The sequence below is a fragment of the Tamandua tetradactyla genome, chromosome 3, assembly GCF_023851605.1.
Source record: "Tamandua tetradactyla isolate mTamTet1 chromosome 3, mTamTet1.pri, whole genome shotgun sequence".
Taxonomy (NCBI): Eukaryota; Metazoa; Chordata; class Mammalia; order Pilosa; family Myrmecophagidae; genus Tamandua; species Tamandua tetradactyla.
Window position 1 is genome coordinate 205,526,686 of NC_135329.1, and position 16,247 is coordinate 205,542,932.

The 16,247-nt window shown below is 40.3% G+C and overlaps 1 protein-coding gene across 1 annotated transcript in view; it reads right to left on the bottom strand.

The window, feature by feature from the left end:
• DNER (delta/notch like EGF repeat containing) overlaps window positions 1-16,247 on the bottom strand; it is a 389,785-nt gene that overhangs the window by 172,592 nt on the left and 200,946 nt on the right. Inside the window, exon 5 of the mRNA XM_077155359.1 lies at window positions 16,018-16,163. Within this exon, the coding sequence (XP_077011474.1) occupies window positions 16,018-16,163 (146 nt within the window). The remainder of the gene's footprint in view (window positions 1-16,017; window positions 16,164-16,247) is intronic.

A 16,247-nucleotide genomic window follows, 5' to 3' on the forward strand; every position in this document is an offset into this window, starting at 1 on the left:
CCTGTTCTCACACCCAATACCTGTAGTCAGCACCTGTGTTCTAGAATTATTTACTATTTTCATCCCCACTAAAACTCATCCTTGACTAAACTAATTTATTTCAATTTTAGTGATAGAATGTACCTTATTTGTTACTATTTTAGGGACATTTGCATTTAAACAGGAAATCATGCCTTTATTACATAGGAATTATGCTCACATAGCAGGGTTCCAGGTATCTCCCAGGTTAGTGTACCAAGGAAATTTGGGATGAAGACCCCTCCCTAAATATCCTTGAATCTCACCCCTAGGCTGCTGCTTTCTGTCTAACTGCATAGGCAACTGAGTTGTATCAATGCCAAGATATTTTTTTGAAAAGCATTTTCTTTAGAAATAAATTTGTGATAGTGACTAAATGTACAAATTTCAAAAATGTTTTTTGCATGAGGAAGAACAAAAGAATGGCATTACTGCATTGTGCTGAAAATAGATGGTACTTAATATTTAAAAATTTCAACTAATGTGTGAGACTAAAGCAAAAAATGTTTATTTGGTACAAATCTATACTTTGACTAGTGCATTTCCTAATATAACTTATGTAGATAGTTGATTGAATACCTTAAGTACATGGAACTTTGTATAGGACATGAGATTTTGTTGGTTTGTCTAGGTGATGCCCTGATGAATCCCAGAGTGATTTGATCAGTGAGTGGAAAAGTATTTGCAAAGTCCCCTTCAGGGAATGGTGAGAATGGGGAAAACTCAACTTCCCCAAGTTGAATTCCTGATATTCTCACAAGCAGTGTGGACAACCAAAGCTATAGGCTGAGCCCCCAGTCTTGGGGGTTGTTCATATGAAACTTAACCCCACAGGGGATAGGTCAAGCCTACCTAAAATTAAGCCTAAGAGTCACCCCCAAGAGAACCTCTTTTGTTGCTCAGATGTGGCCTCTCTCTCCAGCCAACACAGCAAGGAGACTCACCACCCTCCCCCTGTCTACGTGGGACATGACTACCAGGGGTGTGGATCTTCCTGGCAGCGTGGGACAGAAATTCCAGAATGAGCTGAGATTCAGCATCAAGGGATTGAGAAAAACTCTAGAATGAGCTGAGACCCAGCATGAAGGGATTGAGAAAACCTTCTCGACCGAAAGGGGGAAGAGTGAAATGAGACAAAGTGTCAACGGCTGAGAGATTCCTAACAGAGTCAAGCGGTTATCCTGGAGGTTATTCTTATGCATTAAGTAGATATCACCTTGTTATCCAAGATGTAATGGAGAGGCTGGAGGGAACTGCCTGAAAATGTAGAACTGTGTTCCAGTAGCCATGTTTCTTGATGATGATTGTATAATGATATAGCTTTCACAATGTGACTGTGTGATTGTGAAAACCTTGTGTCTGATGCTCCTTTTATCTACCTTGTCAACAGATGAGAGGAACATATGGAATAAAAATAAATACTAGGGGGAACAAATGTTAAAATAGATTTAGTTTGAAATGCTAGTGATCAATGAAAGGGATCAGTAAGGGGTATGGCATGTAAAATTTTTTTTTTCTGTTTGTTATATTTTTCTGTTATCTTTTTATTTCTTTTTCTGAATTGATGCTAATGTTCTGGGAAATGATCACGATGATGAATATGCAACTATGTGATGATATTGTGAATTGCTGAGTGTATGTGTTGGGAATGTTTGTGTTTCTTGTAATTTTTTTAATTAATAAAAAATTAAAAAAAAGAAAGAAATTTTACTTCAGAAGCAAAGATCCTCATGACAGAAATGCAAAAATTTTGTTTATCTTCTACCCATCATTGCTGGCAGACAACTATGGTTTTTATCAGATTGGGGTGGGAACAATGAAATATTCATGAGGTTTTCTAGCTAAAATTGATATTTGTCAACAATTTCATTGTTTTGAACTGCAAACTAAAAGTATACTATGCTGAGCACACCTTCAAACCAATGGGTAAAAAAAAATAAAAATAAATAAAAATTTAAATTAAAAAAAAACCAATGGGTAAGAGGTAAGGTGGACAGCTAACTACTTTCAGTAGCCTGTTGCACCTATGTTTATCACGTAGCTTAAAAAAAATTTTTTAAAGCCAGCATATGGAACTTATGCTGGTGACTTGATTTCAGAACTTTCTCCCCACAGTTATCCTTTGAGATTAGAACTCCAAGGAGGAAATTAAATGTGAATCTAGCCCCAAATGATTTCTATTAAAGTCAATTAAAATCAATTGCACTGGTCAGGAGCATTCCTGGGGAGTTCAAAAGAGGATCCTGGAAGCAGAGACTTCCAGGGAAAACACAGTAGGAATGCCAAATGCAACAACGGCCATAGAAAGTGGCTGATGGAGGCAACAGATGCTGTTTTTATTGGTTTACATATCACAAGTGCCACCTTTCATTTGTCTAGCATATTACTATTTACCAAGTGCTTCTACCATATGTGATCTCATTTTGAATTCCTTTAGAATTTTTTCTAGCACCTACATGGATTTGGGCTAACCCTGTGACATGGACATTGGCACCATCTTCATCTTTGGGTGGGGAACCTGAGGCTTTAAGGAATTAAATGATGCAATTTCAGTAAGTGCCGGAGCCTGACTATGAACTCTGATCCTCAGCCTCCAACTCTACTGGCCTCCATCGGGCCCCAAAGCTTTCCACCTCATCAGAACGGTTCTGTGCAAATATGTAAGCCCACTCTGACATCATCTGGACCAAGTACAGGAACAGCTCTCTTTAAACACACAGATACCTGCCAAAGCCTTGTGCTCTCTCTCCAACCAGGTCCCAAAATAATGGAACCTTTATATTACTCTCACTGATATAAACTTGAAGAAAATGATTGGATTTGATGTCAAGTTCCCATAATCTGTGCATTCTATTTGTGGTTACAAACTGTACTGCCCCATCCCCAGCCCCACCGCCCCATCCCCACCCCCACCACTCCCACCTCCTCCAAGTCGAAATTAACCAAGACTGTTGCCATTCTCCTTGTCAAAGATTCTTTATCCATTCTAGTCCCCTAGGAAACTTTCCCAGAAGATTCTTTAACCATCACTTTAGCTGGCATTTCTGTGGCTTTACTCATTCTTTCAATACTTTAGTTTCCACCCAACATTAATGCTCCTTACATCAATGCTAACGTTTAATTTGTTTGATTTATATGACTTTGTTTTAACTCTCCATGGTACCCACTGTTTGAAGGTGATTGCCTGTTGTACTGTGTTTACCAGTACTTTAATATATATCAAAATCAAACTAAGACCAGAAAATTATAAAGAAAAAGGATAAAGACAAAATGTAATGAAAGTCTGTGAAGAAATGAAAATGGTCAACAGAAAAGAAAAGTCAAATAAAATCTAGTTAGTTAGGAAGGCATTTATTGAATTAGAATGTGGAAAAAGAATGGAGTAAAAGTGTGAATTTTCTCAAAGTCTTTCTATAGATACAGCTATAGACCTATATACACAGGCATAATTATATAATATATAAATGGTATAGCACAAGTTTCTATGGGTATTTCCTCTGTTTATTTCCTTCATTTTTTCCCAGTTTCCTGCCAAAATATTGTAACTGGGCAAAAAACAAGATGTGCAAATGACCTGACATCTTACAGAATTAATGACCTTTGAATTCCAGATAGCTCCAAATGGCTCTGGAATATTCCAATGGCCAGAACCTCTGCTGACTCTCTGAAGAAATATGCCATACCACAGTCCTCTGCACCCTTTCCTCCACTCCAAAGCCCTAAATGAAATCCCACTCCATATATCACATTACCACCTCTGTCTGAGGTTTGCGACACAGCATGAATGTTCTGCCCAGAAGGCATGTGGAATCTAAATGCAGTCATTTAGAAGAGGGCGGACTGAGTCCATGGCAGCAGCCCAAGAGGGCCTGCGGTAACCTTGCTCCATTTGTCCATGACTGAGCAGCTGTTCTATTCCTGCGAGAGCTTGCTCATTCCCTTTTGGAGTCAGCTTCTCTATCCTTTATTGACTTGGATGTATCAGCCTTAACCACAGATTTATCATTAAACTATAAACTCTCCTCCACGATGAACTTGGAAAGAACTATTGCCTGCTGTGCAATTAAATGCTGATCTTAGCCTCAAAATGCCCATTATGTGAAAGGAAGCTGAGTTCAGAATGAGTCCCCAGATGCCAGTGAGTACTTTGTTTACCAGCATGAGTCATGCAGGTTTAGGCCAAGTTTCTTGGGATTATTCCTGGAGTACAGGGAAAAGACAATCTGAAGGAAGAAACCCAAAGGACATCAATGACAGATGCTAGAGTGATGCTTGTTCTGCCTGTTTCTCCTACAAGGTGGTTGGTTCCAGGTTGGTTGCAGGTCAAATCAATATGAGGGTACCATCTTCTCTGAATCTGCCTTATCTCACATTCCCTAGAAACCAACCAAGCTTTTCAAAAGCTTTCAGACAAAGGATAACCCGGGCCAAGCTGACATATTAGCATTGACATATGTAGGGCAGTGTTCAGGGTGACCCAGGCAAAACCAAATCATCTGCTTCCATCCAGAGGCAAAGAAATCCAGATTCCCATAAGCTGCTGCTCCCAGACAAACTAGCCTGATGATAGCTGCTGCTATTTGTTTCCTTACAATCAAGATCTTCCCTACTATAATCTCCTATACAAAGAAATGAGAATGGAATTGAGTTTTGATGGCAAAATTAAAAATGGCTTTTCTAATGACATAAAGCACAATATAGCATGATTTAGAAAATTAAAAAAATAAAAACAAAACTCAGACAAGCCTTTGGCCTGGCATCACCCACCTTAAAGAAGGGTATTTTCCTCCCCTTTTCTCTAGGCCCCTGCTTAGTTTGCTAGGGCTGCCATAACAAAGTACTACAAACTAGGAGATTTAAGAAATGTATTGTCTCACAGTGCTAGAAGTTAGAAGTCTGGGGGAGTCAAGAAACAGAAAAAGGAGGAAGATTTGTCAAATTGGCTTCCAGCAATTTGATCCAGAGTTGTTATAAAGGAAGTCATTCAAAGAATCACTACAGAGCAGAGACAAAAGCTACAAAGTATTTTTCAAGTCAAAGAGAGAAGAAATTGAATCATCCAAAATTAAGCTAGGGGATACTTAAAAAGATAGATTAAAGGGACACAAAGTTAATAAAGAGGTCCAGAAGGCAGGGTAGAGGCAAGACTCTAGGCCAGAGGGTCTCAAAATGTGGTTTCTAGACCTCTAGGGGTCCCTGAAACTCTTTCTGAGAGTCCACAAGGTTAAAGCTATTTTTTAATAATATTAAAACACGACATGCCTATTGTCATTTTGTTGATACCGGCCCTGAGGGTACAAAAACAATGGTGAGAAAAACTGCTGATATCAGCCTGGAGTAAACAGAACCTCTGTAGCAGGCATCGCTGGATTCCTCACCATCATTGGGCATTAAGAGGAAAAGATGCCTGTCTCACTTAGAATGTCTCTCACAAAGCAGTGAAAATTAAAATTTTATTTAATCTCAGCCCTTGAGCACACATCATTTTAGCATTTGGTGTAAGGTATGCTGATAGCACTGACATCCCGGGTCATCCCAGAAAAAGCACTTGTGCAATTGTTCTATTTTATTTATTTTTATTTTTTTACATGGGCAGGCACCGGGAATCGAACCCGGGTCCTCTGGCATGGCAGGTGAACATTCTTGCCTGCTGAGCCACCGTGGCCTGTTCCTGTGCAATTGTTTTAAATCAGGAGTGAACCAGTCACTGCCATGGAACACCATTTTTCTTTGAAAGAACAACTTTCAGATAAATCATCGTTATTCCAACTTGGCTATCTGGCAGATACTTTCTTTCAAATGAATGGAGTGAGCCTATTACTTCAAGGATAACTGACAGTCTTTATTGTCAAAGAGAAAATCTGAACTTTCAAGCAAAAATTCAAACTTTGGAAAACTGCTATTTGCTCTTATAAGATTGACTGAGTCTCAATACTTAAAGACTTTTTTGACAAGCTCAATGGTGATATTAACAGATGTGATTTTTTTTTATATTGCATAATGAAATGTGTCAGCATGTGGAAACCATATAACTCAGTGACACAATTTTTCCAAATGACCGATATGTGATGTTAAAAAACCACTCATGGGTAAAAGAGCCAAACTGCAAGACAGATCGATGGATTTTAATGAAGCAGAATGAATAAACCTCATTGATATGGTTTCAGATTCCACATAGTGACTAACCTCTAAGAAACTGCCACTTGTCAAATTCTGGAATATTTTCAAAGAATACCCACAATTACCAAAAAGGCTCATAAAACACCTCTCCTTTTTCCAACTGCATATCTCCATGAGGCTGAATTTTCTTCCTATTCTTAAGCTAAATTGGAGTAGATTAAATGTAAAAGCAAGTAGTAAAACAAGCTGTCTCCTCTTAAGCCAAACATTAAAGAGATTTGTAAAACTGAAAACAAGGCTACTCTTCTCACTAAATATTTTGGTTTGGGAAAATACAGCTATTTTTCACAAAAATGTTATTCATGTCAATAAGTTTGTTCTTATTTTAAAGTGAATAAATGTGTTTTAATTCTTCAGTTTAACTTACTATGGGAAATATCTCTAGATAAAGCCCACTAAAGAAAGCATTTTGAGGTCTTCAATAATTTGAGACCAAAAAGTTTGAAAATGTTAGCTATGTAAAGCCCAACAGTGTCATAAATTGAATAACTAACATTACATCCAGTGTGCAAATCCTTCCATTGAGTCTGTAACTCACTAGACAGAAAATGGAGCCAAGCTCTCAGATAAAAGCACTATAGACTCTAGGTGGGTAATAGATCTCAACTAACGCCATGAAAAAAACCACCAGCTCTTCCTGCAATTAAGACATGCTATCAAGCATATGCCCAAACACACTGGTGTTTCTGTCTAGTTCTGAAAAAGTTATACAGTCCCATCCCCCAACAGTTGTTTCCTCAGACACATATAAGGGACCCTTTGGTATCTGCTAACACACCAACAACTTGGGTGGATAAACTGCAAATCCAGAATTGATTTTAAAAATCTAAGACAATATCACAGAAGGAATGGGGTCCATATCAAGGTAAAGCTCTCATCTCCTGGAGGAAAGAGAAGCAGGAAATGAGACTTTATCCATTAACATCATATTGCAGTGGCTGCACAGGACCCAAGACCATGGTGGACAATGAAAGAAGGGCTCTGACCACCCCCACACCTCAAAACCTAAAGAAGTGCCAGCCTGCCTCAAGTAGTTGTTCGCTGGATATTTAATTAGAGGCTGAGGAAGGCTGAGGAGATTGATACTGTTTTAGAGGGTTTGGTGCATCTGGTAAGGGTCAAGTTAAATCATTTCCAATCCCAGTTTTCTGTCTTTATGCATCACGCCTTGATTTTCTTGCCCTTGTTTTGTGATGGCCTAGTTCCCAGCCTGATATGTAAGAGTGCTCACAAAGTAGGAGATGAGGGAATGAAGGTGAGGAAAAATAAATGAATGCACCAAGGTGAAAAGTGCAATAGATGCTTCATGGAGAATACCAGTAGCAGATCCGCAGGTGGGTTTCAGATCCCACCTGAGCTAAAGAGGAACAACAAAGCCAGGCCCTTGCAGGCTGCACCCACGGCCAACCCCATTCAGCCGCGTTAGTCACAACAGCTCACACTCAGCTCACTGATCTAGGAACCGAAACACAGAACACAAAGAATAAATATTGTAGGGCAAGGAAAAACAAAGAAAAGCAAGCCCACTAGCTCCGAGAGGGTTTTCTTCCCTCAGGCTTAGAAGTCTTATATCTGCAATTTTAAAAGTTATGAATGAAAATCTAAGAATTATATCTGTCTGTCTCCAATACAAGATCATTAAATGAGATCTCTTCTCTTTGTGAAGATGTAGATTAGTAGCACAGTGTAAACTCGGGAGCTTCTAACACACAGTTCCTGGGCCACATGTAAAGGCTATGTGCCATACACAGGACTTTTCTCCTTCCCTGCATTTCTATTTCACCTGTATTGTCATTTTCTCAAACTTTGCTCTAGAGTAAAAGAGACCCAGATTGCTTAGCCCATACTAAAATTTATTCCAAAGCAATTCATGGCTCAGAGGTTGCAGAATCTTCTTTCTGCAAGGTCATGGAAACAGTGCCTCTAATGCTTCATTCCAATGTCTCTGATCCCCAAAGCAGCAGAGCTGGCATCACCTGCGTCATATTTTGGGCCACCCTCCACAGACCCTCCTAAATCAGGATCTGCATTTTAACAAGATCTTCACGTGACCCGTGCACACACTAAAATGTGAGAAGTGAACACCAGCATGCCACGAAGTCATACCATTCAAAAAGAATTTCCACCTGAAGCCTGGTTTTCCTCCCAGTAGACAATAAAACTTGACGAGAGGATGCTGATCAAGCACGGAAGTCCACTTGAAGGACGAGGTCCCACAGAGAACATTATACACAGGGACTCGAGGCTGTGCTGTGCAGCAGGAGAAACCCCAGATCCAAAGCTCAGGAATCTCACTTCATTCTCATCTCATACCACAAATTAGCTCTCAGACCTTGGACATACGACTTAAATCTCTCTTTGACCCAAGTTTTTGATTTAAAATAAAAAAGGGGACAAGACAGCTCAAATCGCCTTCTACGCTAAATTCTATGACCCTGAAATGTCAACGGTGATATAACTCTCACCCTAGTGCGTTTGGAGCTATGACTGTCGGCATACAGAGATCTATTTCCACCTTCCGAAAATGCTGGTGCCCAATAAAAATGCGATGAAACATCCATCCTTTGAGACAATTTTATAATTATTTCTTTAAACAATTTATAACGTGACTAAAATAGGTTGGTGTATTTTGGGGCAGGCAATGATCCGATCTTCCTGCTGTTCTAGAACATAAGAGGCAGCAATGGCTTTTTTATTACATTAGTACTAAGTATTATGATTCAAATACAAACTGATGAAATCCTAAACTAGCTTATTCTTCGCACATTAAACACTGACAGCCGGGTGCACTTCCTTTTATGGTCTCTGGGGTTAATATGTTTCTAATTATTATTCTATTTTTATTGTTCATTAAAGTACCTTCTCTCTCAGAGGTTCACAAAGCAGTCTCTGCAAGTAAAATCTGTAGGAGAGATCACCCTTCTCTTATTAGCAAATAAATATTCTTGGATACCTTTGTTTTTGGCATTCAGTCCCAATATTTTCAATAAGTACTGACAAGGAACTACTTCTTCAGTCAAGAAAAATTACATGCCTCCCCTCCGAAGAACATTTTTTAAATATACATTAGTCTTTTCTCTCTATAATGACACAAACAACAGTTCAGTAAGTATTTTCCCAATGCAATTCCATTCTGTACCCTCTCTTGCTGTGTTTTGTTCCCTATTTAAAGGAGCTATTCCTCTATACAGCTGGCAGAGCCGTGGGGGACCTAACTCCACCACAAACTGAACAGAACTATTAAAAAGCAACACCGTGTCCTGGCTGCCAGCTGCTATTCTGATGCTGAGAAGTAAGCAGTGAATGCCTTTTCTGTGAGTCTTTGTGGGTTCCCTCATCTACTCTCCCACTCAGTTTTTTCTCATAACCCTACCAGGTCACAGTGCCTTTTCAAGGTCTCATGAGAGCCTTTTGTTGGCTCTAATGATGATGGAAGAATCAGCTCTCAGAGAAGTGATGGATGAAATAATGCGGCATCTGTCTCTGCCCCTCCATACACTGCCACCACCTCCCCTAGAGAAAAGGCCACCCATTGTTTCAATCAACCAAACGACAGCATCAGAGGCTCCGTTGCTTCAAATTATTCTAACCTATTTCTTTTTGAAATGATAGGGGATTGACAACATTGCTTTAAAAGGATCCTAAAAGAATCCTAAATGGTTACTACAACATTCTGGGTCACACTCTCCATGAGATGGCCTTAGGTCAGAAAATATGTCCCATTATTTTAAAAATTGAAATTTACCATTTATTGCCCATGCTTCCATAGCTATCAAATATATAACTCAAATTATTCATTTAACTCAGAAGTTAGAGAACGGATTTCCCATCACATTTTTGTTCTTTTGTTACTTTTCTTTTTTCATCCCATTCGCAGTTTTTAAGCATCTGCCACATGGAAAGCACGGTGCTCGTTACCATGATGGATACAGAATGCCCCCCAGACACGATTCTGACCTCAAGGAAACTAACAACCCGAGACCCTCCTGGGAAGCTCTCAGTGATCTCACATCTGAGTGATTTCTCCGAGCTCCCAGCACACACCTGCAGCCTTCCCCACAGCGCACAACACACTGCATTCTAATCCACGAGTTGCTTGCACAGCATCCTCTGCAACCTCCTAATCTCTTCTCAGAGGCCACATCTTGCTTCATTAAATGTGCATCTCCCAGGGCCTAGGAAAGCACCAGGCACCTCAGAAAATCTGTTATGAAATGAAGGCCAATAATTCTGGACATAAAAAATTATAAGGAAAAGTCAAAAGGCCTGTGTCTCATAAGAGGAAGAAAATGCTATGGACTTCAGAGGAAGGTGTTATTTGGTACTTAGTGAATTAAGAACACTTCCAGGGAGCAGGAGGCATTTGAGCTGAGTCTTAAAAATATAGTTAGAGAGATGGAAGGGCTGGGGAAGCATTCTTAGATGGAGCAATCTCCTACAAAGATCTGGGCGAGGAATCTGGGGGCTATGGGAGGGGCTGGGTCGGAAGCCAGAAGGGCTGCCCATGTCAGCCCGCTTGCAGCATGCCCATCACACTGCTTTGCAAACTGCTCTAAGACCATCCTCAGAAACAGGAATTTACTGGAAGCCCTAACAAAGAGTCGGATGCTTTTGAAAAAAGGAAAAAAGAGGTGGGGAGAGGAGCTAGTATAGGACAGACAGGCTTCTGGATTGAGAGTGTCTCCTGCAAGGGCCACGGGGCCTGCAGGGACAAGGAGAGCAGAGAATAAACACATAATGGACAGGAAATCAGTTCAGGTTAGTGATTTCTTTCAGATAAACCAACCAGGACTTCCTAGAAGTCTTCAGCTTCCAAGAGAAATGAGGAAGAGAACAGAAGGTCAGAGCTCTTTAGGATACTCAGGAGTGCTTTTGCCATGTTCAGGCCCACACCTGGAGACAGAATTAAGACACAGATTCTAGAAGGGATTGAAAATGACTCTCGAATGGTCAGCTCTGGTTTACATCCAAAAAGCCTAGAGATGAAAGAGTCCCAAAGCAAGAGCTAGAGAAAATTTCTTAGAAATTTCCAAGAACGGAAGCTTGAACGCATTTCTCTACCAAGATACACCAGGGCCAAGGAAAAGGAAAACTTTGGGATATTTATTGACCCATTATCTTTCACCATTTTTAGCATTTATCTTTTTTGTTAACTCTTGAAATGATTAACAATGGAATCCTTCAATAAAAAGATGTGCATATTCACTTTAGGGAGTCAACAGGAACGGGAAAATAACAAGTACTGCTCCTGGGACCTCTCCTTCCAGGACTGTGGGTCACAATCTACTTTGCAGCAGAACCACCAGGCTGCCCAACAAAAGGCATCACAATCTAAGCGAGGCACCTGGAACATGACTTTAAATCAAGCTAATCTCTGGCAAACAAAAATTTTAAAACTACTCCCTTAACTTGGGAAAGGGGATACAATTTGGTAAAGAGGGAGGAACAATGAATTAGAGAGAGAAAGAGATAGAACTCTTGGCCTTCAGACAGTCAGATAGGACCTAATCTGGATCTAAAATAGGTTTAAGATTTGGACCAACAAAGAGCCCACTGTGGACTTCATGACACTTACCTGTGAGATAATTAAGGAATTATCAAACAGGTGCCACACCTACCTGGGTGATAAAGGTCCAGGGGAGAAACTGTGGCCAACAGTCCAATTTTGTTTTTTATTAAAGGGAAGGAAAGATCAGAAACAACCCTTGGAACAAAAGCAGTTTCCATAAATAGAGAACTCCTTAATGGTGTTACAGCAAACATTAAAAAGATCTTCCTGTGATGGTGGAATATCTAAGAACCTCAAGCGTAAGCTTTAGTACAAGCCACGCTTCAACTCAGAATCATGAAACATCCCCTAGTCGAGGTACATCTGACAGAAAAGAAATGAGGGCCGTTACCAAATGAAAGTAGCTTGGAAATAACAAAATGGCTTTTATTTTGGAGGATGAGCCAATAAAAAGATATAAAAATGATCAGAAATAATAAAATTAAATCATCAAATATAGTTCTATTTGCCTTATGTTATGGAGTAGATTTCTGCATTGCTTGGAAGGCTATTTAACCTCTAATTTTAGGAAACAGTAAAAAAAAAAAAATGGAAATACGAAAACTGCAGTCTTTCATTGCTGGCAAATGATTCCTAAGGCACTGCAATGGCCTTAATGAGAACAGCAAAAAGCTGCAGGAACTCAACTAGACATAAAATAGATGAACCTCCTTTCAATTCCCACTGCTCCTGCCGTGCTCAACTCCAACCATATTTTCATGGACTGCAGGACTGGCCTGGACATTTCTCTCCAAGAAAGCAATGTGGCGGGGCTTGGAAAGAACATGGTAAATTCCAGACTCGACCCTTGCTTAGGAGTCATGGGGGGGGGGGGGTCATTATAATGGCTCCGATAACATTACTGACCTCCACTTCCCTAAATTCACTGACTGTAAAAGCAGGCTGCTGTCAAGAACAGCAACAACTGAGGTTCCATTGAAGTTAGAATCAATGGGTGGGGAGCAGGGACGTGGTCTGGAAGGAGGAGGCATTAGCTTAGGGGTGCTCAAGTTGCACAAAGGAGCCATGAGCCATAATGAAGATGTTCTTCCTGTGGAATGATCTTCCAAAATTAGTATGGATTCTTCACCAAGGCGTCTTAATCTTTTTTATTTATTTATTTTTTCTGGGAAAGAAAGTACCTTTGGCAAGGTTTGCCAGGTTACTTGCCATGTACTAAGTCCCCCTACTGCCTTTCAATGAATCAATTCCAGGTCACCAAATAGAGCCTTCTAGCTAGAGTTTTCAGGCAGACAATTCCCACATGCTAAGCCACATGCCCCACTGTTAAGATAACATGGTGACTGGGTTATGGATTAAACGTTTCCCCAGGGGAATGTGGGAGTCATCATTTAATGCATTCACAGTTTCTGTTTGGGGTGAAAAAGAAGTTTTGGAAACAGCAGTGATAGTTATACAACATCATGAATTATACATTTAAAAGCAATTAAATGACAAATCTCTGTTGTATCTATTTTACCATGATAAAACTGAAAGAAAAAAATCTCCCCAGAAAGGTCACCCATTAGGGAAAGTTCACAATGACTCTTAACCACTTTGTCCATCAGAAATTCCAAGAACGGTCCCCTGTTCCTAGTTAAGACATTTCTCTTTTGCCGACCATATCATTTTCAGATCTAATCAGAGCTCAAAATTTTTCTCTAGGGATTATAAGAATGAATTTGGGAAAGATCTCTGTGCCTCCTCTCTGCAGATTCACTTGGAAGGGCTGACATTCTTCCACCTAGAGCAGTTGGCTTTTCTTAGCCTCTCAGGATTCATCTCTTCTGGAAACTCCTTATCAAATAACTTCTCCAGATGCCTCCTCATCTTTACTCAAATTATTTCACCCTTCCTAAGCTTAACTGTCATAGAAAAATTCTAAGCACACTTTGCTTTTATTTTTTAATAGAATATACATTGATTAATGAGGTCTCCCTTTATCAAAAAAAAAAAAGCTGGTCCAAGTTTGCAGAAGCAAAGACGCTGGACTCTAAAGGATAGGCTTGGCTGCATGAAAGAAATGTCCTTATATTTCACCTCTTGGCCTCCCTCCAGCCACTCTCCCCTCCCAAAGCAGGGAGTTTCGGTTTACACTTGTGCTCCTTTTCAAATATTTAGCAGAAATTACTTCCAATGCCTCTCAAGTTCCTGGCCATATTCTGCCCCCTACAGGTGATATTTTTATAGGAAAATGGAATATTTAAGCAATTGAAATATTACACCTAAGACATGAAAGTCATGGATTTTTTTCAAGATAACACAGAGCAGTATTTGAAAGTTTACTCTAAAATTCCTTTTGTCAGTTAACCCCTACCTTTTCATTTGTCAACGTTCACACTTCTATGAGTACTAAATGTGCTAACCTTGCCACAAGGGGGCATCACCAAGGAAACTGAATCTGTGCTACTGTTGAGGATTGAATAATGCCCCCTCCTCAAAAAAAGAAAAAGACATGTTCAAATCTCATGCTGCATTCCTCCGAATGTGAACCCATTTGTAAACCGGACCTTTTGAGAAGTTATTAGTTAAGGTGTGGCCAAAGTGAATCAGGGTAGGTTTTGATCCATATGGCCAGAGGCCTTATAAAGATGGACAATTCAGAGGCAGGCAGTAGAAGTCCAAAGCCACACAAAGCAAGGAAGGGGAGAGCAGGCACCAAGTGACAGAGGGCTGCCATCACCACAACACCGTCGACTCCAGGAGAACACGCGGGCTTCCCAACACCTTAACACTGGACTACTGGCCTTTGAAACCATGAGACAATAAATGCTTGTTGTTTAAACGTTGTGTGGTATTTACCATAGCAGCTCTGGCAAACAAAAATAGCAATCCTTAAAAGTGCTCTAAAATAATTCTACTTTCACTTCATGCTAACTCCAAAGGAAATCTCTGTACAGGAAAAGATGCTAGAGACCAAATAGGAAGTGATGGCAAGGTATGGATGCCCCTAATGAACAGGCCCCCTTGAAAGGTTGCGGGGTGTCCCTCACCAGAGACGTTCAAGTAGAGGCTGGACGTTCGGCTGGAGACCATCTGATGAAGGGTGGCCTAAATGACCACCATGGCCCTGTGCTCATCTGCTGTATGAACTCCTGCCACTAGCAACCAGAAAACAAGAAGGCAAAGAAGCTTCCTTGGGTCCGTCCCCCATGCCCACATGACCTCAGCTATTAAAGATAAAAGGGGAACACATTCAGGTCTTCTACAGCATTGAAAGATACTGACTCTGCAAAGGTCAAAAATAATGGGTCAGCCTTCACGTCCCTGCTTCTTTTCTGTTCTTCTCTTGTTTTTCTGTTACTTCTGGAACTCTGCTGTCACCTCTAGAGAGATGCTAAATCTAAGGAGGGAATTATTACCTTTGTTGGCAACAGTTCCAAAACCAGGTACGAAAATGACTCCGTGCTTGCCTTTTCTTCCATTTCTCTTTATTCTACTACCAAATACAATGACAACATCTTCTCATTAAATTTCTACCTCATATCAAAACAAGAAGATCCAACACTGCACAAATTTAATTTATTTAATTATATGGTGTGCCAGTTTGAAACTGTTCTGTAGCTCAGAAAATACCGTGTTCTTTTAATCCATTCTTGTGGGTGCAGATCTATACAATGGGTGGAATCTTTTGATCAGGTTGTTTCCATGGAGTTGTGACCCACCCAATTTAAGATGGGTCTTAATCATTTTACTAGAGTCTTCTATAAAGAGAAAAAAAAAAGACCAAAAACACAGAGAAAGCGATAAAGAGCCCAGAGACCCAAAACCAAATGAAGGACACAGAGAAAGAGAGAGAGATGTCCTCGAGACACTAACAGAAGACCCACAGGACAAGGAGGACTCAGAGAGGTGTCCCTGGAGAAGCAAAGACACACAGAACCTAAAAGCAATAGAACGTGGGAGTGAAAGACCACCTGACATCTTCCTATGTGACCCAGCTGTCCCGGATGCCAGTAGCCTATCTTCAAAGAAGGTATCCTCTTATTGATGCCTTAATTTGGACATTTTCATGGCCTTAGAACTGTAAATTTGCTAGTTAAAAAAATCTCTTTTGTAAAAGTCAACCCATTTCTGGTATATTGCATTCTGGCAGCTTTAGCAAACTTAAACATAAGGGTATTTATTTATTGAAACCAGAAATTCTTTGGGCTCTTTGAGCAAATGCACTTATTCTCTCCCCTTCCAATCTTGCTACACACACACCCATGCGCACATACACATATAAATATATATTCATTTAATTTGCAGGTTACACACATCCCCCTTACCTCTGATGGCTTCGTGGTGCATCTTCCTTTTCCAGAACACTCCAGGCCATCTGAATGGCTTTCCCCCGGCACACAGCTGCTGGCCTTCACCACCAGAGTTAAGCGCAGAGCCACAATACATTTAGTCACAGAATCATTCACAAAGCCTAAATGAAAAAGGGACAACAAGACCTGTAAAATCTTTCTATGTGGAACTACAGAATTTAGTTTAGCTGGCATTCAAGTCAGGC